This window comes from Orycteropus afer, unplaced genomic scaffold (genome assembly GCF_000298275.1).
Source record: "Orycteropus afer afer isolate SDZICR_OR568_19922 unplaced genomic scaffold, OryAfe1.0 scaffold00136, whole genome shotgun sequence".
Classification (NCBI taxonomy): Eukaryota; Metazoa; Chordata; class Mammalia; order Tubulidentata; family Orycteropodidae; genus Orycteropus; species Orycteropus afer.
In genome coordinates this window covers 2,738,439-2,759,805 of record NW_006921723.1, presented here as the reverse complement: position 1 = coordinate 2,759,805, position 21,367 = coordinate 2,738,439, and the positions used below count along the sequence as shown (strand labels likewise).

At 56.0% G+C, this 21,367-nt stretch overlaps 1 protein-coding gene across 1 annotated transcript in view; it reads left to right on the top strand.

Annotated features, from left to right (window-relative positions):
* ELL (elongation factor for RNA polymerase II) overlaps positions 1-20,323 on the top strand; it is a 38,558-nt gene extending 18,235 nt beyond the window's left edge. The window contains exons 2-13 of the mRNA XM_042781584.1: positions 233-252; positions 7,038-7,085; positions 9,827-9,948; positions 10,155-10,318; positions 11,112-11,380; positions 13,209-13,333; positions 16,868-16,961; positions 17,654-18,089; positions 19,188-19,254; positions 19,513-19,684; positions 19,898-19,942; positions 20,207-20,323. Of these exons, the coding sequence (XP_042637518.1) occupies positions 233-252; positions 7,038-7,085; positions 9,827-9,948; positions 10,155-10,318; positions 11,112-11,380; positions 13,209-13,333; positions 16,868-16,961; positions 17,654-18,089; positions 19,188-19,254; positions 19,513-19,684; positions 19,898-19,942; positions 20,207-20,323 (1,679 nt within the window). The remainder of the gene's footprint in view (positions 1-232; positions 253-7,037; positions 7,086-9,826; positions 9,949-10,154; positions 10,319-11,111; positions 11,381-13,208; positions 13,334-16,867; positions 16,962-17,653; positions 18,090-19,187; positions 19,255-19,512; positions 19,685-19,897; positions 19,943-20,206) is intronic.
* The last annotated feature ends 1,044 nt before the right edge of the window (positions 20,324-21,367 follow it).

Here is a 21,367-nt window from a genome sequence, read left to right as displayed (position 1 = left end):
ATCCACTTCTTACGTATGGGTGTTTTGAACACACAGCTTCACCAGAGACATACAGATTGGCTGTGAAAAGCTATACACCCTCAATCTCAAGGACTCACATGTGGAAACCTCCGTGATATGCTACCTCATTTGAAGGCTGGGATACGAAAAATGGCCAAGTCAAGCGCTGGTGGTTGAGGGTGGGGAGCTGCCAAAGCCCTCTGCGAAGCTGCTTTGGAGTGCATTCCAGCAGTTTCTTATCAAGCTGCTGCTGTTAGTAGCTGTTTTTTTGAGTCGGCTCCAATTTATGGCCGCCTAGTGCTGCCCAGTCTTGCGCCATCTTCAGGATCTTATCAGGTCAAACACATGATTGTCCTGTGACCCAGCAGTCCCACTCCTGGGTGTTTACCTGCATGACAAGACAGGGTATGTCCCCACGACAGCCTGGTGTGGATGTTTCCAGCAGCTCTGTTCAGTAGTGCCCCAAGCTGGAAGCAGTCCATCATCCTCCCATTGGCAAACGATGAGTAGACAGCCATGCTGGCACAGTGGGAGCCTGGGCTCCGCAAGCAGTTTGTGATTGGCTGCTAACCGCAGGATGAAAGGCTCAGTCCCATCCAGCAGTGCCACCGAAAAAAAAGCATGGCAGTCTTCTTCCTTAAAGATTATAGCTAAAGAAAACACTATGGGGCGGTTCTATTCTGTAACACATGGGGTCACCAGGAGTTGGGATTGACTCAGTGGCAGTTGGTTGGGTTTGGTTTTCTGGGGTGATACTAGGCAGTAAAGAGGAACCAACACTGGTCTTCTAGCTGGCAGTGTGGATGGCTCTCAGAGGTGTGTAGATTTGTGCTGTCAACTGAATCCAGGCCTCAAAGATGGTGGGTCTTAGTTCGTGGAGCCTATGAGTAGGTGACCTGACACAGAGAAAGGGATTTTGTGGATGGGATGCAGTGAAGGACGTTGAGATGAGAAGAGGATCCCGGACTATCCTGGTGGGCCCAGTGTCATCACAGGGTTTTCACATGAGGAAGGTTTCAGCCAGACACAGAGGGAAGACGACCATGTGATGATGGAGATAGAGACTAGAGTGATGTGGCCATAGCCCAGGACCACCTGGAGCCACCAGAGCTGGAAGGATCCTCCCCTAGAGCCTTTGGGGAAAGCATGGCCCTGAAGGCACTCAGAGAGGGTGAGTTTCTGGTGTTCAGAGGCACCCAGTGTGTGGTGATATGTCACAGCAGTCACCAGAAATGGATGTAACATGATTCCATTGCAATGACTTCCTGGAAAAGGCAGACCGCAGGGACAGAGGCTAGGGGAATGCCGACAGGTGGGTGCATGTGGTGGGCTCGTGCTGGTTGACGGGGTTCTGCTAAAGAGGAGAGCAGACAGAGCACGTGGCCACTTAGGCTGGCGTCTCGACTGCTTTGTGTTTTCCTGATCTTTGCCTTTCCTGCCGGCAAGTTTTCCTTCAGCTCCTGGTACACCTCCCTGCATGCCTGCCTGCCCACGTTGCTGGACGTGCTATGACGAAGGCCTGGGTCAGCCCAGTGTTGTGTTTTCTGCCCTTAACTCTCTGTATGCACCTGCTGATTGGATGCTGTCCTCAGTGGCCTCCACCTCTTTCCAAGTGAGGCCTCAAGGTCTATGTGTCTGTCCCTCCTCACTGGGGCCTCAAGATCTGTTCATCCACCCTGGCAGGGGCCTCAGTATACATGCAACTATCCCAGGTGGGGCCTTGGGGGTCAGTGTATCCATCTGTAATGGGGCCTTGAATTCCAGGTGTCTGCCCTAGGCCTGCCACTCTCCTTCCTGTGGTTCATGGATGGCCTGTCTGAACTTTCCACGGCCTTGTGCCCTGTGGGAAGTGTGCCAGGGAGCCCTGGGGAGGGTTCCAGAAAGGCGTTTCTCAATTGCGTGGGCTTTACTGGAAAGGGTAGGAGAGCTGCCAGGCGGCTGGCGGCCACAGCTTCCCAGTGGGGCTTGCAACTTCCTCCCTCCAGCCCACTCAGCCCTAAGGTACTTCCCCCTCCCCCTCCCCAGGTGATGACTGTGTCAGGACACCCAGCTGTCTGTCCAGTGCTCTTTAAGGTGCCAGGGTCTTGGGCTACGCCAGAGGAGTGTAAAGGTGTGCGCAGGCTTGGGGGCCAGGGGCCTTGTGGAGTAGGCATGTAGTGCTGCTGAGGCCCTTCTGGAACCCCTCCTGGGCTCCACAGGCTGCCCTGTGCTGGCCCCCTGGTGCCTGAGAGACCCCGTGTCTGCAGGGCCCCCTAGGGAACTGTCCCTGAGCCTCAACCTTGTCCCGTCATCGCACACACCTCTTCTGATGACATTTGAGGGGCTGGAGTCGTATGGGGCTGACTGTACTGTGGGCTGGCCCAGGGTGGGAGATGGAAGAAACTCCCCTCCCCCTTCACTTTTCCCGTGATTTCCCTCTGCCTGGGATACCACCCTCCCTCTGCCTTGGTCCCCATACCACATCTAGGCCTGCGAGGATGAACATCTCCTATTTCTGTGCTGTCCACATGTGTGCAGTCCCCTTGCTCACCTCACCTTCTGTTGCTCTGTGTTCAAAATGGTGAGTGATGCCCCCATGGCAGCTCGTGTGCTGAAATGGAGCTGCATAGAGATGGTACACACATCTGAGGGGGATGGCCCAGTGTCCACAGACGAGTGATAGAGGAACACAGCGTGATCCATCTATACATGGCATGCTACTCAGCCACACTACCGCATACCAAAGTCCTAATACCTGCTATAACTCAGACAAATCTCAACAAAACACTGAGCGAAAGATGCCAGACACAAAAAGACTAGTACTGCTTATATGCACTGCTGTGTAATGTCCCGGGCAACATCTGCCTGCGTATACATCAGTGGTCCCATAAAGTTTGTTTATTTTCCCCGGCAACCAGAAAGGATTTATTGGGGACACAGGTGTGCAGAGCTGAGTGGCAGCAAGGGAGGGCTAGTGAGCAGGAACCCTTCTCTCTGGAATGTTAATGTAGGCCAGTGTCAGCCCTGCCCACTGCCCCGCCTTTTCCTGGTAGTGGCTCCCCTTGTGCTGGATGAGCTGTGTGTGAGCTCTGGCCAAAGGCCTTGCTGCGGGCAGTGCAGGCAAAGAGCTGGTTTCTTGCCAGTGTGAATCTACAGGTGCTGGAAGGAATGGGAGTGGTCACACGTGTGGCACTGTAGGGCTTCCAGTCTGTGTTGATATGCTAGCACTCGATAAGCACGGAGCTCCAGATGACGGAGCTCCAGATGACGGTCTTGCTACACTGGCCGTAGGTGTCTGACTTCTCGCCCATGTGCAGCCGCTGGTGCTGCACCAGGTTGGAGCTCTGGCTGAAGCCTGGCTGCCCTCACTGCAGTTGGAGGGCTTCTTGCTGTTGTGGATGTGTAGGCGCTGCATGAAATGAGAGCTGTGGCTGAAGGTTTGTAGTACTGGCCATACTCATGGGGCTTTTCACCCCTGTGGATGCAGCAGCAAGTTGTACTTGATGTGAGGCTTCCTGCTCTGCAAGCTGCCCAGCTGGTTGCCCAGGCCAAGGCTGTTGCCCAGTTTGGCCTGCTTGGGGCTGCCCCTCGGGTCCCATGGCTCCTTGTGGCAGGACCATCATATGCCAGACACCCTTCTGCGTGCAGGGGCCAGCCCCTCCCTGGTTGCTGGCGTGTGGGCCACTTCAAACTGGCCTCTAGTTCAAAACTGCCCCCACCCTTAGGTCTCTGAGGAAGGACCCTCACTCAGCAGGCTTTTCAGCACCCCTGCATCCTGGCGCACCCCTACCTCAGGAACATCTGGCTGGGGCACTTTCTTGGGCTCCACCTCAGAATTGGGCAGGGAAGTGTTTCTCCCAATCTTGACTTCTGGGCATCTTGGGGATTGAGGTCCAATAGCTCCTGTTCTGGCTGTGACTGGAAGAGCACCTCAGGGCTTGGGGAGGTGCCATGTTGATGATCATGGAGGTGAAGCAGGGCGCTGTGGTTGTGGTGGTGGGCTCCAGGAAGTGTCCCTGGTGATGAGAGACTGATCGGGTGGGACAGGAGCACACTTCTGATCATCCTCTAGGGCCTCCATCATCCCTGAGGCCTCCTAAAGGTATGACACCTGGGACCCCTCTCCTCATCGTTTGAGCAGAGGTGGGAGTCTCATAGTGGAAGCCCCTTCAGCTCATAGGGCTGCAGAGCCTACTCTGAGCTGAGGTACCAGCTCCCACCACTGCAATAGCTGAAGGGGAGAGGGGCACCAGCACCACTGAGTCAGAAGCAAACACTCCTCTGCCCCTTCTTTCCAGCTGGGAGCACTGTGCCCACAGAGAAGGACTTGATCACAGAGAACGTAGCCAGAGTGTAGCAACAGAGAGCAGCAGCCACCTGGGTCAGGCCCATGGCTCCACATAAGTCATGTGACCTCGGACTTTATATGATTTGGATGTTGTGAGAGCACTGTATTATATACAGATAATACGAATACAGTGTTCGCACAACATCCAAATCACATAACGTCCTATTTCACGAATGTATTGTGGCATTGTGGACGTGTACTGTATTGTATGATCCTACTTGTATGAGATATCTATCTAGAATAAGTAAGTGCCTAGAAACCAGAGGTCATTAGTGGGTTTACCAAGGGCAGGAAGAGGGACCAAGGGAGTCATTTCGGGGGGGGGGGCACTGAGTTCTCTTAAGGTTGATGGAAAATTTTGGAAAAAGATAATGGTGATGGTTGCACAACGTGGTAAATGTAATTGACGTCATGGATTCATACACTTAAATAGGGCTGAAATGCCAAATGTTTTGTTACATGAATTTCACCACAGTAAAATTCTTGACATACAAAGTTTATAGTGAGACTCCCCTTCCTGGACTTGAAGTCATGCTCTGAAGCCCAGGTATCACAGAAAGACCCTGCAGAGGCCAAGGATAGCAGCTGGTGCTCTGGGTCACAGTTTGCATGCCAGGAACACATCTGTTTTATGTATGCCTTTGACAGGCTTAGGAGGTGTCTTTTGTTACCTCAGCATACTTCCTCAAGCCATTCCCTGCCCTTGCTCCAGGCACACACATACCTGCTTCCTCTTTGGTTTTGCTTTTCCCAGAAACTGCACGAAGGGCATCAGGCATATGTGGTCATGTGTTCTGGGCTTCTCCCTATGAGTGAGGGGCTGAAGCTGTCCGCACTGTGGTGGCCATGTTTGTGCCTCCCTACTGCCGAGCCTTGTCCCTATGTTGGTCTCTGTCCATGAGTGGTAGGTGCTGTGCACGTGCGCCTTCAGTGCCCTCTCCTGTGCCCTCACTTCTCCCAGGCACACACCCCGGATGGAGTGGCCGGGTTGGGCAACGCCTTGCTCTCTGTCTCAGCAGCCCCTCTCCCATCCCCGCCACAGCTACGCCGACTTGGTGGTGTTGGTCTCCTCTCAGCTGCGCTTGTGGGTGTGGTGGTTCAGCCTGCGATTCCTGAAGGACTGACGATGTGAGCATATCTTTCTTCTCCTGGGCTGTCGGGCACCTCATTTTCAATGTCTGTCTTTTAACCATGTCAGGCCAGGGCTGCATAGATGCGTGTCCACAACCCCCTGTCCAAGCCCTCCCATGGTCACGTGTGTTGTTCTGAACCTCACTTGTGCTGTGGTTGAGGGATCCTTCAAGGTGAGGGAAGCTAGCTTGAGCTTGGCTCCAGGGGCTCCGGGCAGGGACCGAATGGTGAGTGATGTGCAGGGTTTGCAGCACAGGTCCTCACATGGACACTGGACCTGGACGCTGCTCTGCTCGGCCCAGTGACAGCTCTGATGGGGAATAGGGAGTGTGCTCAGTGCATGTGTGCCCTTGGGGCACAGCCGCCATTTCTACCAGATCCCACAGGCTTTCGAGATTCTTGGCAGAAGAGGGCTCTTCATAGTGGGTGTTGTGGCTTCCCCCTGCATCCCCTCATGTGTCTCTGCATCCCACGTCCCCCCACAGCTTGTGGGACGAGGCCTTTCAGGAGCCTTCTGCCCACCTGCCTACCCTCTGTGTGCTGGGCCTGTTTGTCCCTGCATCTGGCTGCACTCCTGTCACTTGCATCACCCATTGGGCACGAGGCCCCTGCCCTGTCCTTGTGTCTCCTGCCATCTGAGAGGAGGAGCCCCGAGTGGAATTTGGGCTGGTATCAGGGTGGGGGTCATCCCACCCTTGTCTTGCCCATGCTGCAGTATGCCTCCATCCGCCAGGCTGTTCCCCTTGTGGGGACTGAGGACACCCCAAGCCTGGTAGCAGCCCTGGCATTGGTATCCTCTTCAGGTGACAAACAGCGCAAACAAGAGTGGTACAGGGGGCTGAGGCCAGAGGAGAGGCACCATGTGCAGAGATGGGGAGGTCCTGTGCCACATGGGAGAAACTGGTGGGGGCAGGAAGGGGACCTGGTGGGTGAGTAGAGGTGTCTTAGTGAGAGAAGGTGGTGGGTGGGGTGGTGAGGATTGGTGGGAGCAGCGAGGGTATATGGGCTGAGGGGGTGGTGGTGGTAAGCTGGGTCCCGCCCAAGGCTGGGTTAGCTGCTCTAGGAGAGGCAGTTCCTCTATCTGCATCCGTGTGTGCTCAATCAAGCCAGAAGCCCAGTCTCTGAAAGCAATCATTTTAGCTTTTTAGTGTGTTTTCTGCTGACATTTGGCAGTCCCGAGTGTCCCCAGTGCAGGAACAGACTACTCTGATGCACTGACATAGGGTGGGTGGGCATCGGATGCTTGGTCTGGCCCTATGAGCTCCTGCAGGCCGGGGTGAGGGCAATACCCCTTTCTCAGCCTGGACCCCAGTCCACCCCAGCTCTGCCCCCTGCAGTTTAGGAGGGCAAGCAAGGCCTGGCCTACAAGGCCATGTTGCCATGGCTCTGCCCTTAGGCACCTGGTAGGGTATGAGGTAGCCCTGCTCTAGTCCAGCTGTGGCTCCCTGCTTGCCCCCCACCATAGCTCCCCAGGAGCTGTTGGGCCACAGGGCCCCATCTGCATGACCTGGAGGCACACACTCGTATCCTAAGCCTGCTTTCTCCGTGTCCACATTGACGTCCCTCTTCTCTCTCCTAGGACTCTGTCTCACTGAGACCGTCGATCCGCTTCCAGGGCAGCCAAGGGGTGAGTTCTTGATCACACTTGGGCACGTGGGCCACAGGCCAGGGTCACACACTCTATCATGGGCATTTTGGGTGGGACGTCCATTATCAACACCGTCCTGGGGCCCAAGACTACAGAGAGCTAAGAGGGCTGTCTGATGCTTTTGGGGTACCCTGAGCCAGGGGAGGCTTGGGGACAGATTGTGACTGCCAGGCTGGGCTGCAGGGCTGTCTGGAGCGGTCTGAGTTCTGCAGGGGCAGGGGTAAGCTGTAGACCTCTGGGACCACAAAGATGGGTCCCTGCTATGCCTTTTGGATCAGTGGTTCTGGGAGGTGAGGCCTGAGCATGGTGAATGGGGTGGGGAAGTGGGAGCACTCTTGTTTGGGAGCACCACAGACACTGTGAGGGGAATGGTAACCAACTGAGGCCATGCTTGACCTATGCTCTGGCTAGAGGCTGGTGACCGGGGAGGAGTGCTAGGAGATGCCGGTCTCTTAGCCATGGGACCCTACTGGCTTCGTGGGGGTAAAGGCAGCCCTGCCTGCCTACTGCAGCTGTTCCTGCTGTGGGGCTCAGTGGGGTCCGGCTGTTGAGGAGTTGGTGCCAGGCAGGGCCCACCCAGGCTGGGATATGGTGGGACTACCCTGCATGGCCCACAGCTGGCATGCACTGCAGCAGGTGGAGAAGTCAGGGATGGACTGGGGGTACTGGACACCATCAGTGAACAGGAGCGAGGAGCCAGAGTGGCAGGGTCTGAGCTGGTGGGGAACGCTGAGCCGAGGTCAGGCCAGGCAGGGTAGTGGGCCCTCTGCAGCATCTTCAGTCCCAGAGGCGGTAGCACAGAGCGGGTGCCAGCCTTAGTTCTCCTTCACCTTGTGCACGTCTGTACTACAGCCTCCCTGCTGGCTGGGTGCTTCTCAGTGTTTGAGCCTAGAGAGGTGGGACATTCTGTGATGGCTACGCAGTTTATAGCAGGGACATTGGAGGCAGCCTGACAGTTTCTGGGGTGGGGCTTGAGATAGCTGGGCCTGGTCTACTGTGTGTCTGGGGGGCTGGTAACCAAGATCTTGGGGCTGGAGGAGCTGGCCCAGTCTGCATTTGAGTGCAAGGAGAGGAGGGCGATGGTTTGCTTCTAGAAATTACACTACCTGTGTGCTAACAGTCCTCCCTTGGAAAGGCTGTGTTTTATTTTTCTGGAAGACCATTGAAAAATAAAAATAATGAAGGAAATAAACACTACCGAAACCTGCCCTGGCCCAAGCTCACAGGCACTATGGCCAGTTCCCTCTAATGTTTTCAGCTTAGCCTGTAGTCCCTCCACACTTCTGTCCCCCACTCCTTCTGTTCCCCAAGACTTACTTTGTCTCGCCCACTTCCACTGTAAGCCCCAAGGGAGGGCAGGGGGCTGTTTGGGGCTGATTTCAGTGGCGAGGGCCAGAGGAGCTCCCCAGAGTTGGATAGCTGGAGTAGGGCAAAGCCCCTTGTGGGGGCATGGCCTGGCGGGTGGCGCTTAAGCACAGCACCTTGGCCCTTCTAGGTTGCTGGCGACTTGGCCAGGTATCTGGAACCAGCATGAGATAACGGCCACAGTGAGCCTGCTTACTGCTCAGGCCTGTGTGTGTGTCTGTGAAAGAGACATGTTCCAGTTTATAGTGCCCCCCCCATAACCTAGGGAGGGACTTGAGTCAGACGCCCACAGACATGCTGGACACAGGCCTGATGGAAGAGATCCACACAGTATAAAAGAGTCACAGGGCCCTCCCTTCTGTCCTCCCCATGCCCTCATGGTACGTCTGCTCCCCTAAACTGATGGAAGGATACAGTATTACAGGTGCACTTGAGTCCCATGTGCAGAGGCAAAGAAAGGGTCAAAGAAAGTGCAGAAAACTGCCCCTGTGGGCGTCAGCTCCCTCAGGCTCCTGCAGGATCTCTGGGTATCCACGTACTCTGTGTCCTGGGGAATTCCGTGTAGAGTCAGGCTGGAAGCACAAAGCTGTCACAGACTCGTGTCCCGGCTCTCCCGAAGCTGATTGGAAAGCAGAGCTCCAGCATCTGGGTGGTGAATTTCCAGTTACTTCCGAGCATCGAGGACAGTTACACCTACAGGGCCACAACAGGCAGGACAGGGCAGCCCATGTGTCTGCTAGAGAGGGACTCCTCTGCGCCTGCCATGTGGGGTGGGGTCTGTGGTGAGTATACGAGGGTATAGGGGTAGTGTGCATATGTATGAATGAGTCTAGGTACGTGTGTGTTGGCTGTGGCCCCAAGGTGGGTCCTCGAAGGCTTTTGGGGATGAGTTGTTGGGGTTTCTGTCACTGAGTGTGACCAGGCCATCATTCTCCCCTTTCAGAGGGACAGTGTGTGTTTGGATCAGACTGAGCTGGCTGAGGCAGGTGGCTAGGTGGGACTATGTATATGTCAGCAGACAGACAGGGATACCTGCTTAGTGGGGAGGGCCAAGATGCTGGTGTGGACGGACCCAGCCTTGGCTTCTAGCTCATGGTCAAGTTCAGAAAGGTTGGGTTCACCCACAGCCGTCAGTGCTGAGGCATGGCTGGACTCTGGCTGCATGCCCCCCACCAGTGTCTGGCTGACTGGAATGAGCTTGTGCACGAAGCCCAGCCAGGATCACGGTGTCAGAGGTCACCCTGTGATAAGAAGTGTGTTCTGAAGGGAGAAATTGAACACTCCTTGTGAAGAGGGGGACAGGCAAGTCACAAGCCTTCCCCAAATGACAACTCCCCCTACTCCCCTGCCTACAGCACATCTGTGTCCCTCAGCCTGACTGCCCCTCTGAGGCCCGAACCTTCTCCTTTTACCTCTCTAACATTGGCCGTGACAGCCCACAGGGCAGCTTCGACTGTGTGCAGCAGTACCTGTCCAGGTGAGCCAGCCGATCCACCCTGCCCTGCCCTCATCCCCTCCAGGATGGACCCTCCATGGGTCCTGTCAGAGCTTGTTGAGGAGGTGGCACTGAGCCCTGGCCCAGCCCCTCAGGTTCCCTGCTGCTTTGGGGGAGGCTGTGTCCTGCTAGGCTTGTCCCCCCACATCCCTGGGTGGCCCATCTCCAGTTTCTGATGTGTTTTGCAGCCATGGGGATGTCCACCTGGACTGCCTGGGCAGCATCCAGGACAAGATCACAGTGTGCGCCACTGACGACTCCTACCAGAAGGCGCGACAGAGCCTGGCGCAGGCTGAGGAGGAGACGCGGAGCCGCAGTGCCATCGTCATCAAGCCTGGTGGCCGATACCTGGGTGAGGAGGGACGGGTAGGAGTGGAAGCCAGACTTCTGAGAGGGAGGAATGTGGTGGCCAGAGTGTTGTCGAGGAGCCTAGCTCTGGCTGGAAAGAAAGGATGTCTTGAAGGATGTGGGACAGCTTTGTCCAAGAAGACAGCTTTTGAGTGTTTCTTTTTAAGATAACTAGGGGATTTCCGGTGCTCTGCATCCTAAGCAGGTGTCTGACTCTGTTCACACCCATGTCAAGGGCACCGAGCTGCCTGCTCTGCATAGCTCCAAGCACCCATGTCTGCTGGAGCCTTGTCTGGGCTGGTGGAGAGGGCTGCTCGCACCCCTGGGCCCTCAGAGCAGCTCTGTGGTCACTTTGAAATCACGTGAGACTCAAGAGGGAGGGTAGGGTGAGCAGCCTGGTCAGCAGCCTCCTGCAGATCAAGGACCCCTTTGAATATCAGAAGGGCTCTTACCACTCCCCTACTCCCCACATGGGCTGGCCATTTGAGGGCTGGAACTTGGGCCACCATGGCAAAGCTGTCTTTCTTGTCTCTGAGTGCAGTCTTGTCACACATTCACAAAGCACACATTCACACACACACAAATCACATCACATCACACACGACTTGCGTCTCACATGGGTGTAGTAGTGCCTGTGTGCCAAGTGTCCTCTGTTCCATCAGCAGGTGGCGCCCTCACCTCAGGCTTTTCATTTAGTGCTCCTCCTCAATGTGACACCACGTGGGGGTGCTGTCAGGCTTGGCCCTGGGTACCGCCCCTGCTCCCCTCCCCTGATCCAGCCCTGGCTCTCGTTTCAGGCAAAAAGGTTCATTTCCGGAAGCCAGCCCCGGGGCCAACGGATGCCGTGCCCTCCCGGAAGCGGGCCACCCCCATCAACCCAGCCAGTGCTCTCAAGAAGGGCAGTGGTGGGGGCAGCAGTGGAGGGGTCTCCCAGCGGCCCTTCCGTGACCGGGTGCTACACCTCCTGGCGCTGAGACCCTATAGAAAGGCCGAGTTGCTGCTGCGGTTGCAGAGGGATGGGCTGACACAGCCAGACAAGGACTCACTAGACGGCCTCCTCCAGCAGGTGTGGGGGCCCGGGGCTGGGGATGTGTGGAATGGCCTCTTCCAGTAGGTGTCATGGTGCAGGGTGGAGGGCTGAGGTGTCATGGTGCAGGGTGAAGAGACAGAGGAGGCAGCCTCCATGTGCCTGTCTGCTGGGGCATGATGCCTGCATCATAGCCACAAACTATGGTGGCCACTCAGCACGAAGGTGGAGGGCTTTTAGTGTGTGATGCCTGTGGAACAAGGCACCTGAATCCACACGCGCAGATGCCTCTGTGTGGGCTGGGGCAGGGGTTCTGCGTCTTGGACCCTCAGGTTTCCTTTTATAGCAAGTGTGATAATCTCTGCAAAGCAGGGGACTTCATGGACACAGAGCGAACAGTGTTTACCAGGGGCTGGGGATGAGGGGGTTCCTGTTTGCTGCTTTCCGCTTCCCAGATGCCAGGTGCACAGTGACACCTGAAGCAGAAAGCCCATGCTGGCACATGGATGCTGGTCTAACCTGTTACACAGATACCATTATGTGGATTCACTCATATGCCAGTATACACACATACACACAGAGTTACATGCTATTACACAGATGCTGTTGCACACTGTTAATGGATGTAATTACCCACCATTACGTGGACACCATTACACAGACACTGTTAGGACCTGGTACACTGATGCTTCTTAGGTACTGGGCCCCTGTTAAGTGGTCCTGGCCTAGGATGACATCCCCTTCTGTCGGGGCCTTGGGTGTGGAAGGTGGTGCCTACGGACCTGTGACTGTACTGCCTCTGCCTGTGTGCGGGTTCCAGCTGAGCCTGCTGTCTTGCAAACAGAACAAGTGGCAAGGTCCCAGCTTCTCGCCCCAAGCAGCCATCTCCTGTGGAGGTCAAAGCTTGCATCAAGATACCCTTGTGGCTCTGAGGCTCAGAGTATTCTTTGAGGGCACACAGAGCGTCTAGATTGCAGGCCTATCAAGATGTTGTGGAGGTGTCCTGTGGGAGTATTGCTGGCCCTGTCTTTGGAGCTCCACCGGCTCCCAGAGCCACCTGTGCATTATGAGGAGACTGAGGCAGGGCTGGTGGCCAGAGTGGCTGAAGGGCCCGAAGGGCTGTCCCAGCACAGACAGATGTGGGGGTTGCACTTGGCCTCTTGCTGTCCTCTCCAGTTTGCTTTCCTTTGTGCCCCAGAGAGGAGACACATATGCACCCATGTATGTCTTCATCAGCCTGGTAAGGTGGAGACCAGCCTTCCTTTCCGACCACGCCAGAGCTGGCCTTGTGGTGCCCTAGGGCAAGAGCAGCTGAGCCTGCAGGCTGGTCATGCTAATGTGAAAATGTGCTTGGGGTGCGGGGAGGTGACCTATCCTCAGGATGCAGTGATGTGGGAAATGCCACTGCAGGTGCACAGCAGGCCCGTGGAGCCTTGGGGCCACCCTATTAGACCCCTGGCTCACTGCAGACCTCTCAGCGCAGATGCTCATGTCCTCCTCTGCACATGGCCTTGGCATCTGCGCAGGGTCCTGTTCTCAGTGAATGCAGCCCTTGTCAGCGTGGAGATGGCAGGGCAGCCCTGGCCTGGATGTAGCCATTGGAAGTTCTGTCTCAGGACCAGGATTGGGGGGGAGAGAGATGACAGAATCTCAGATGGAGATAGAGGCCCCCTGGGGAGCCAACCTGGGTTCCCACCTGCCTCTGCCATGCGTGTGCGTGTGTGTACCTGGCACCCAGGGTGCATGGAGCAGCATGTGCTGGGGAGCCCTCAGGGCAGTTGCATCCTCTCCCCTGTCTCTGTTTCTGCACCCCACTCTGTGGTGCCTGCCCCTGGGTTGTGCAGGTGACATCCTGGCCTGTCTGCAGGTGGCCAATGTGAGCACCAAGGATGGCACGTGCACGCTCAAGGACAGCATGTACAAGGATGTACAGCGGGACTGGCCTGGCTACTCAGAGGGCGACCGACAGCTGCTCCAGCGCCTTCTCGTCAGGTACCAACTCTCAAGAAGCACCCAACTCCTGACCTTGAGGACCCCAACTCTGAGAACCTCCTTATCACTGACCCTGAGAGTCCCCTCCTGCCCTGAAGGCACCCCAACGACAATCCTGGGTGACATCCCAACCCCTGAGGATCTCTCCCAGGATATGAGGGTGGCCTTCCAGGGTCCCCCCTCACCCTAGCTCAGACTTATGTCCAGTGTGAGCAGAGGCTGTGGGAGGGGGCACGCACAGACCCTGCTGAGACTTGAAGCTCTCAGGCCTCCTTCCCCCACCCATGAGCTGTCACCCTCCATGCTCCACATCCCAAAACTCAGGTCCTAGAAAGGTGCCCAAACCTGGGTGCTTTAGGGGTTGGTGCTGAAACTTGCCTACTCTGTCACAGAATCTCAAGAACACAAGGGTGAGGGACACAAGGCAAAATGGTTCTCCCTAGGGCACAGCTGCGCCACGCTGATGGAAAGTGCCCCGGGGCCTCCAGAACCTGACTAGGGTACCTGCAGCTCTGGGGAGAAGTAAGAAGCCGGCCCAGGCAATTAGCAACTTCCTCCTGAGCCAACCTGGGTTGGAGGGGCCACTGTGAGAGGCAGACACCTCATTAGTCCTTAAGTGATTTCTCAGGATAGAGAGCGGTTTCAAGGTTTCCCAAGGTCACCCGTTGATGTGCATCTGCACCTAGAACACAGCTGAGTTGGGGCTCCAGGGGAGCTTGAGGGCAGTGGGGGCCCTAGGGGACCTCAAAAGTACAAAGTCTTCATATCTTCATGGCTGGTGGCCCGTTGTGCTAAGGTAGCACTTGATTACATCTAGAACCTGAGCCCTCCTTGTTGGGGAGGTGTGGCTTCTGGTCCCTGAAGTGCAGCTCGGGTTGCACTTGCACGTGCTCCCAGGCTTATGTGCATGAGAATGAGCACTCTGAATGGCCAAGCATCCATTGTCCTAGGCTGTTACCTGGAAGTGGCTGGAGTGTCTTGCCCTTGTGCCACCTTGTTCTGTCTTTGGGTTCTGCCTCTGGAGGCCCCATGGCCTGGACTGTCCTTTCCTGTCCCATTCTTTTCTCTCGGCTCTACTTGGGGATATTTCTTCCCGCCTCTCTTGCTGTCAATTCTTATTTCCAGGACCTCCTGTGCCAGATTCTCATCTCAGAGTGTTGCCACTTTTAATTTGCTCTTTTTTTTTTTTTTTTAATTATTTTGTTGTGGAGAATTACACTGCTTCACAAGCATCAATTCAGTGCCACTGTTAATCTCTTTCTAAAACATTGTAAAAAAAAAAAAAAAAAACATACCAGCTTTATATAGAGATGAGGCGTTTTGGTGGTGCAGTCAGTACCTAAGGCATGATTGCTAACTAGAAGGTTGGTAGTTCAGACCTACCAGCTGCTCCAATTAAGGAAATAGTGCAATCTACTTCTGGGAAGATTTGCTGCCTCGGAAGCCGAACAGGGGTCACTGTGAATCAAAATTGACTCAATGACAGTGAGTGAGTTTGTTTTTTTGTTTTTACATTGAAATGTAATTCACATAGCATACAGTTCACCCATTTAAAGTGAGTGGTTCAGGGGTATGACGCCTACTCACAATGTTTTGCAGCCACCACCTCTGTCTAGTTGCAGAACATTCCCATCACCCCAAAAGGAGACCCCATGCCCTTTAGCAGTCACTACCCATGTCCCTCTCCCAGCCCCAGGCAACTACTAATCTGCTTTCTGCCCAACTGGGGGGTTAGTTATCTATTCTGGACATTTCATGTCAGTGGGCTCATACACTATGTGGCTTTTCATGTCTGGCTTCTCTTACTCAGTATGTTTTCATCCACGTTACAGTGTGTATTGTGTTTCCTCTTTATGGCATCATCCATTGATGGACACTTGGGTTGTTGCCACTTCTTCTCTACTGTGAATAGCGCTGCAGTGAACATTTATGGACAGGTGTCTTTGGGTGTGTATTTTTATTTCTCTAAGAGAAATGAAGCTCCTAGGAGTAGAATTGCTGGATCACATGGTAACTCTCTTTAATGGTTTGAAGAATGTCAGACTGTGTTCCACAGTGGCTATACTATGTTACTTTCCCAGCAGCAACGCGGGAAGCCTCCAGTTTCTCCACTCTCTGCCAACACTTGTTATTTTGTTTTTCTGATTGTAGTCCTAGTGGAGGTGAAGTGTTTTCTTATTGTGGGTTTAATTTGCATTTCCCAGATGATTAATGCAGAGTTCCTGGCTGGTGCAAATTGTTAATGTGCTCAGCTGTTAACCAGAAGGTTAGAGGTTCGAGTCTACCTATGAATGAATGTCTTGGAAGAAAGGCCTGGTGATCTACTTCCAAGATATCAGCCATTGAAAACCCTGTGGAAGAGTTTTACCCTGACACACATGGGTAGCTATGAGTGGAGTCAACTCGATGGCAGCTGGTTCAATTTTTTGGTTGTTTTTTTCTGTATTTGTGGAAAAAACAGAACAGAACAAAACCCACTCTCATTCTACAGTGTCTAGACATAATGATCAGTGACTTTGGTCACATTCTTCACACTGTGTCGACATTCTCATTGTTTCTGTTCTAGTTGTTTCAGTTCCATTTCTTTCGTCTCCCTGCCCCCTGCCCCGCCCCTTTTGGTCTATGGAGACGGATTAGCGCAATACTTAAGGATGACAACCTTTACTCTTTGGGCTAAACTGTTAACTTTGTTTAAAGGTGACTTCAGGGGATAATTTCATTTCAGGGTTTGAAGAGCAACTCAGGGCCAGAGTCTCAGGGCCTCCTCTAGATCTAGTAAAGTCTGGATTCTTTAGGAATATGAAGTTCTGTTCCGTATTTTTCTCCTTTTCTATCAGGATTGTCTATTACGTTCTTGATCAGAACGTGGTAGTAATAGCCAGTCACCATCTAGGTTTGCTGGTCTAGCTTTTTTTTTAAATGATTGGCAGACACCCACATCATTTTGTGTGCTTGTTGATCGTTTGTCTTTTTTGGAGAAATGCCTATTCAAGTCCTTTGTCTTTCTAAGAACACTGAGGGTGGTGTTTTATCCCCTTTGCAGTCTCTCTCCCCATTAAAAGGTGGTCTGTTTGTCTGTCTTCAGAGCTTTGATATTGGTGGCAGAAGTATCCTCAGTATCCCGTGTGATGGTGGCCACCATGGGCTTTCCTGGGGCTGAGCTGATAGGATACACTGTTCAGGGGGCATTGAGGGCCTCTAAGCCCTGTGTATTTTGGCTTGGCCCCCAGCATCTGCCTCTGAAACCTGGACCCCAAGGGACAGTGGGGTGAGGGGCTGTGCCTCCCATTAGTGTTCCCTGGCTCTTCATCAGCAAGTGTTAGTATCAGGGCTGTTCTGTGGAGCTGGGGGCCAGTGCCTCAGGTCTTGCCCAGTGAGGCATCTCCATGGTGATGCCATCTGCGGGTTGAGGCTCACTGCCCACAGGATGAGCCCCCTACACACACTCTGGTGCTTGCTGCCGGGGCAGGCTGGCCCTGGGGATATCCCCCTGCACTGCTGCAGGCCTCCCAACCATCTCTGCTTCTCTCTCAGGAAGCTGTGCCAGCCACAGGGTGCCGGTGCCCTTCCTGGGGACCCTGCTGCCAGCCCTCCAGGAGAGCACGGGAATGCCTCCTTGCAGCCACAGGTAGGGGCCAAGCTGGGCTGTGGACATGGAAGGGGCATTCATGGCTGTTCCTTAGAGGCTCTCACATGGGAGCCAGAGGGGGCAGGCTGAGAGCCTCCACACTGCCCCCAGCTTCCGTCCCTTGCTTCCATATCTCTTTCTGAACCCAGTGTGTTGACAAGGATGAACTTCCCAGCACACAGGAGCCACCTCCCAGAACTTAGGGCAGATACCAGGAAAGAGTGTCAGCCTCACCCCTTGGGCTTAGGTGCCTTGTTCATCTGCCATCCACACCGTCAGGCACAGCTTGCCTGAAGGGGCCCTGTGTCCAGGGCCAGGCTGGGGAAATTGATCACCAGTTCCTGAGGCCCCTAGGGACCCTAAGCTGGTCCTGGTGTTGGACCACTGGCCACAAAGTGTACCTGGGCTGGGGGAGGGCAGATGGTCCCTGGTGCTGTGTATCCCCCAGTAAGGTGCTGAGCACAGAAGCATAGTGCAGACCAGGCCCCATGGGGACAGGGGCATGCTTGTGGGCTGAACTGTTCTCCTGTGGATTAGTCTGTAAGAGTCCAGTGTTTGGGCGCCACCCTGTGGCTGGATTGAGCTCTGCAGCCTGCATTGGCTTCCATGGGGCCTGGGTGGCCGGGCTTGCTCCCACCCTGCACCTTGTTCTCATACAGACCACCCCCACAATCCACCTCGTTTCTCCACAGAAGCGACCGCAGCCCCCTGAATTCATTGACCCGCTCTCCAGCAAAAAGCCCCGGATTTCACACTTTGCCCAGCGCACCCAGCCTGCTGTCAATGGGAAACTGAGTGCACCCCATGGCCGTGCCACCCCCCTTCCTCCATTACCCGAGCCCCCACGGCCCCACGACCCTCTGGCCGATGTCAGCAATGACTTGAGCCACAGTGGCCGGGACACTGAGCCCTCTGACATGGGTGGCTCAGGCCCCACCGAGCGCCTGTGCCCGCCCCCATCCCCAGACTGCACACGGCCCAGCCGGCCCCACAGCAAGGCCAAGAAAAAGTCCAAGAAGCACCGCGACAAGGAGCGGCTGCCCAGGGACCGGCATCGAAGTTCACAGCCCAACCAGGAGCCTGTGGAGAGCTCAGGCAGCAGTCTTGGAGCCCTGCCAGAAGCCTCTGGTAGGTGTCGGGGGACATGGGGTATAGACCTAGCCATCCCTCAACCCCTGGACCACAAGCCAGACACCAGTGGTGGGGATCTTCTGCTGGAGTTAGAGGGTTCTTGTAGGGATTCGTGGGAGGACAAAAACTGGGAGAGGAAGGCTCTAGGCTGAGGATGGGTCAAGGGAGGTCAAGCTCAAGGGAGCTGGCAGTGGGGCTGAGAGGCTGGTGGTGGCCAAGGGCGATCAGGCCCTGCTGTAGAAGGTCCCAGGTTTGGGGGTGGGCAGAGCCTGGGGGAGGGATACTGCCTGGGCACCTCACTCATCTGCACAGAATAGGCTTGGGAGGTGGGGGCCAAGGAGAAGGAATTGGGAAACAGCAGGGCAATGAGGGGAGGGTGATGGGTGAGGGCCCGAGAGGAGGATGGGCTGGGGCCAAACAGGGCAGATGCATCCCTGCTGTCTCGGAGCCCCTTGTCCACAGGGTGGGGGCAGAGGACTCGGGGCGAGCCAGCCTCTGTGGTGAGGTGGTTTGGGGAGCCTCAAGGAGCCCTGGGACAGCTCACTTAGGGCTGAGCCATCTGCTGCCAGGAACTCGGGTGATGTGACCCAGAGCAGCATTACTCCAGAGTCAATGCCTCAGTTTCCCTTGTTTGCTGTACATACCTGGAGATCACAGAGGGTTAAAGAAAGTGACAGTGCCTGTGGTTCATCACTTCCTGGAGGCCCAAGCCCTGTGCCAGGGTCAGCGCGGCCTTTGGTGGGCCTGGGCAGCATTGGGTGCATCACAGACAACTGGAGGGGTGCCGTTAGATGCTTGAACCTCCTCCTTAGTGGGCACTGTGTGGGTCCTGCGTGCCCAGAGACCAGATACCCCAGTGGACTCGTGCTGGTGCCAGCTGCTCTCAGGCCCCAGGTTCCCTCAGCTAGGCGCACAGCCTGTCCCGGTATCTGTCTACCTGCAGCTGTCTCAGACTGTGTTCCACCCATCTGGCCTCCTGCCCCATTTCCCCGGGAACCTTTGTGGGTCTTCTCCTGAAACCGACTTTTCACTGCGGGGGTCTGTGGTGTCTGAATGCTCCATGGGGCCTTGTAACAGTACCTGTGTTGTCCGCAGGGTTGAATGGCTCCTGTCCCAGTGCCAGCATCCCCACCTCAACCTCAGACACACCCGACTACTTACTGTGAGTATGGGGCTGTCCCTTCCCATGTGCTGTCACGGGCGCTCAGCTGTCCTTTGTTGAGAGGCTTTTCTGCAGCCACAGGGGCCTCAGGATTGGCCAGTGATGGAGGCAAACTGACAGGAAGGGCGTGTTTTGTGTGTTCCGAGCCCTATGCTGGCTCCTAGCCAGGCCCCTGTCCCACCCTGAAAATCCCCCTGCCAGGCACCCTTGGGGTGAGGTGCGGCTCCTTTGGACCCAGCTCCCCTTCCCTCCCTCCAGGAAGTATGCAGCCATCTCCTCCTCAGAGCAGCGGCAGAGCTATAAGAACGATTTTAATGCCGAGTACAGCGAGTACCGTGACCTGCACGCCCGCATTGAGCGTATCACTCGGCGCTTCACGCAGCTCGACTCCCAGCTCAGGCAGCTCTCCCAGGGCTCCGCAGAGTATGAGGTCGTACCCCTGATCCTCCACTGCCTCCCCTTACCCCCACAGCCCCCCTCGCCCTCACCTGAGGCCCTGCACAGGCTCCCATGGCAGCCTCCCACCCTGGCCCCTTCCCCACCTCGGCCCTGTGCCAGGATCCCTGGCCCCCACCTCTGCTGGGCACAGGAGGCAGGCCTGACAGGGTCCTCTGGGCGGGTGACATTGTCTCTCTCCCTCCAGACTACACGTGGGCAGATCTTGCAGGAGTACAGAAAAATCAAAAAGGTATGGCTCTCTGGGGAGAAGATGGGCCTGGAGGAGAGAGGAGGAGCAGGGTGGGCCTCCTGGGCACCCCAGTTGTCCTGCCTGTCGCCACTGCTTCTAGGCCATGTCCACAGTGGAGGGAGCCTTTGGGTTGAGGGCCTCATCTTCAGACCTGGTGGGGTCACTCACCCTCCAGGCCTGCCCCCTCGCCCACCCCAGGAGATGCCCCTGGCTGCCCCATCAGGGTAGGGTTGGCTCTGGTCACCAAGCATCCCCCCCCCACAGACCAACACCAACTACAGCCAGGAGAAGCAGCGCTGCGAGTACCTGCACAGCAAGCTGGCCCACATCAAGCGGCTTATTGCCGAGTACGACCAGCGGCAGCTACCTGCCTGGCACTAGCCTGGGGTGCCGGGCGGCAGGTGCCGCCCAGGGACCAGTGGCCTTGTGGCCAGCCCCACACCCCCACCTCCCCGCCAGGTGGACCCTTGTGGACGGTGGGGTCTGGGGGACGAAAGGCGGGAAAGAGAATTTATTTAACTAATAAATACAAGGACATGTGCTTGTCTGAAGCCGCGCGGACACTGGGGGTCCCAAAGATGCGGGCCTTGGGCTGGGCCACCCTGCCTGCTGTGGCTGGAGACAAGCTGGGCGCCTTTTCTAGTTTTATATGGACAGCCACTTTTAGCTACTGCGAGGAGACTCGTCTATTTTTGTACGAAGAGACAAAGCCCTTTTTCTACACCTGTGCCTCCCGCTGCCTGTGGACCCCTCCTGCAGTATTACCGCCACCCACCAGAGTAAGCACTATTCTGAGGGCTCTGAGGACTGTGTGTCGGGGGGGGGGGTCGTTTCTGAGGAGTCTGGCCCAGGACCACTGTATACAGGGACGCCCCGTCAGGTCCCCAAGTTGGGGGAGACCTCTGGCCAGCAAACATCACCTCTCCCACCTGCCCAGGGATCTCTCCAAGCCAGTGGGGCAGCTCTATTTCCAGAGGTCCACCTGGCATGGAACAGCTGTGGGGCCCAGTTGTCCCAGGAGGTGCCAGCTCCGTGTCCCCACGCTGGCCTGCTATTCTGGGTGCCCAGCTGCCAGCCGGCCAGCCCTGCGGGGTGCTGCACCAGGTGGTGGCTGTGACTTCTCAGTGCTCCCCTTTGCTGCTGCTGCTGGTTTGTCCTCCAGGGGCTAAGACCCCTTCCTCCGAGTCCCTGGGGTCCGTACTCAGGGAGGGGCTGGGGGCACAGCTTTGTGGACCCCACACTTGCTGCTTTGTTGCTGTGCCTAGTGTGCCCCCAACCTGCGGAGCCATGGGACCCCACGGAGCCACGTCGTGGGATCCTGGCCATTGTCCCTTGTGGGCCTGTGACCATGTGGTGGGGGTGGGGCCTGAGGTGCTGGAATGTGGCCAGGCCTGGCCCGTGCCTGTGGAGGCTGGACCAACTGGC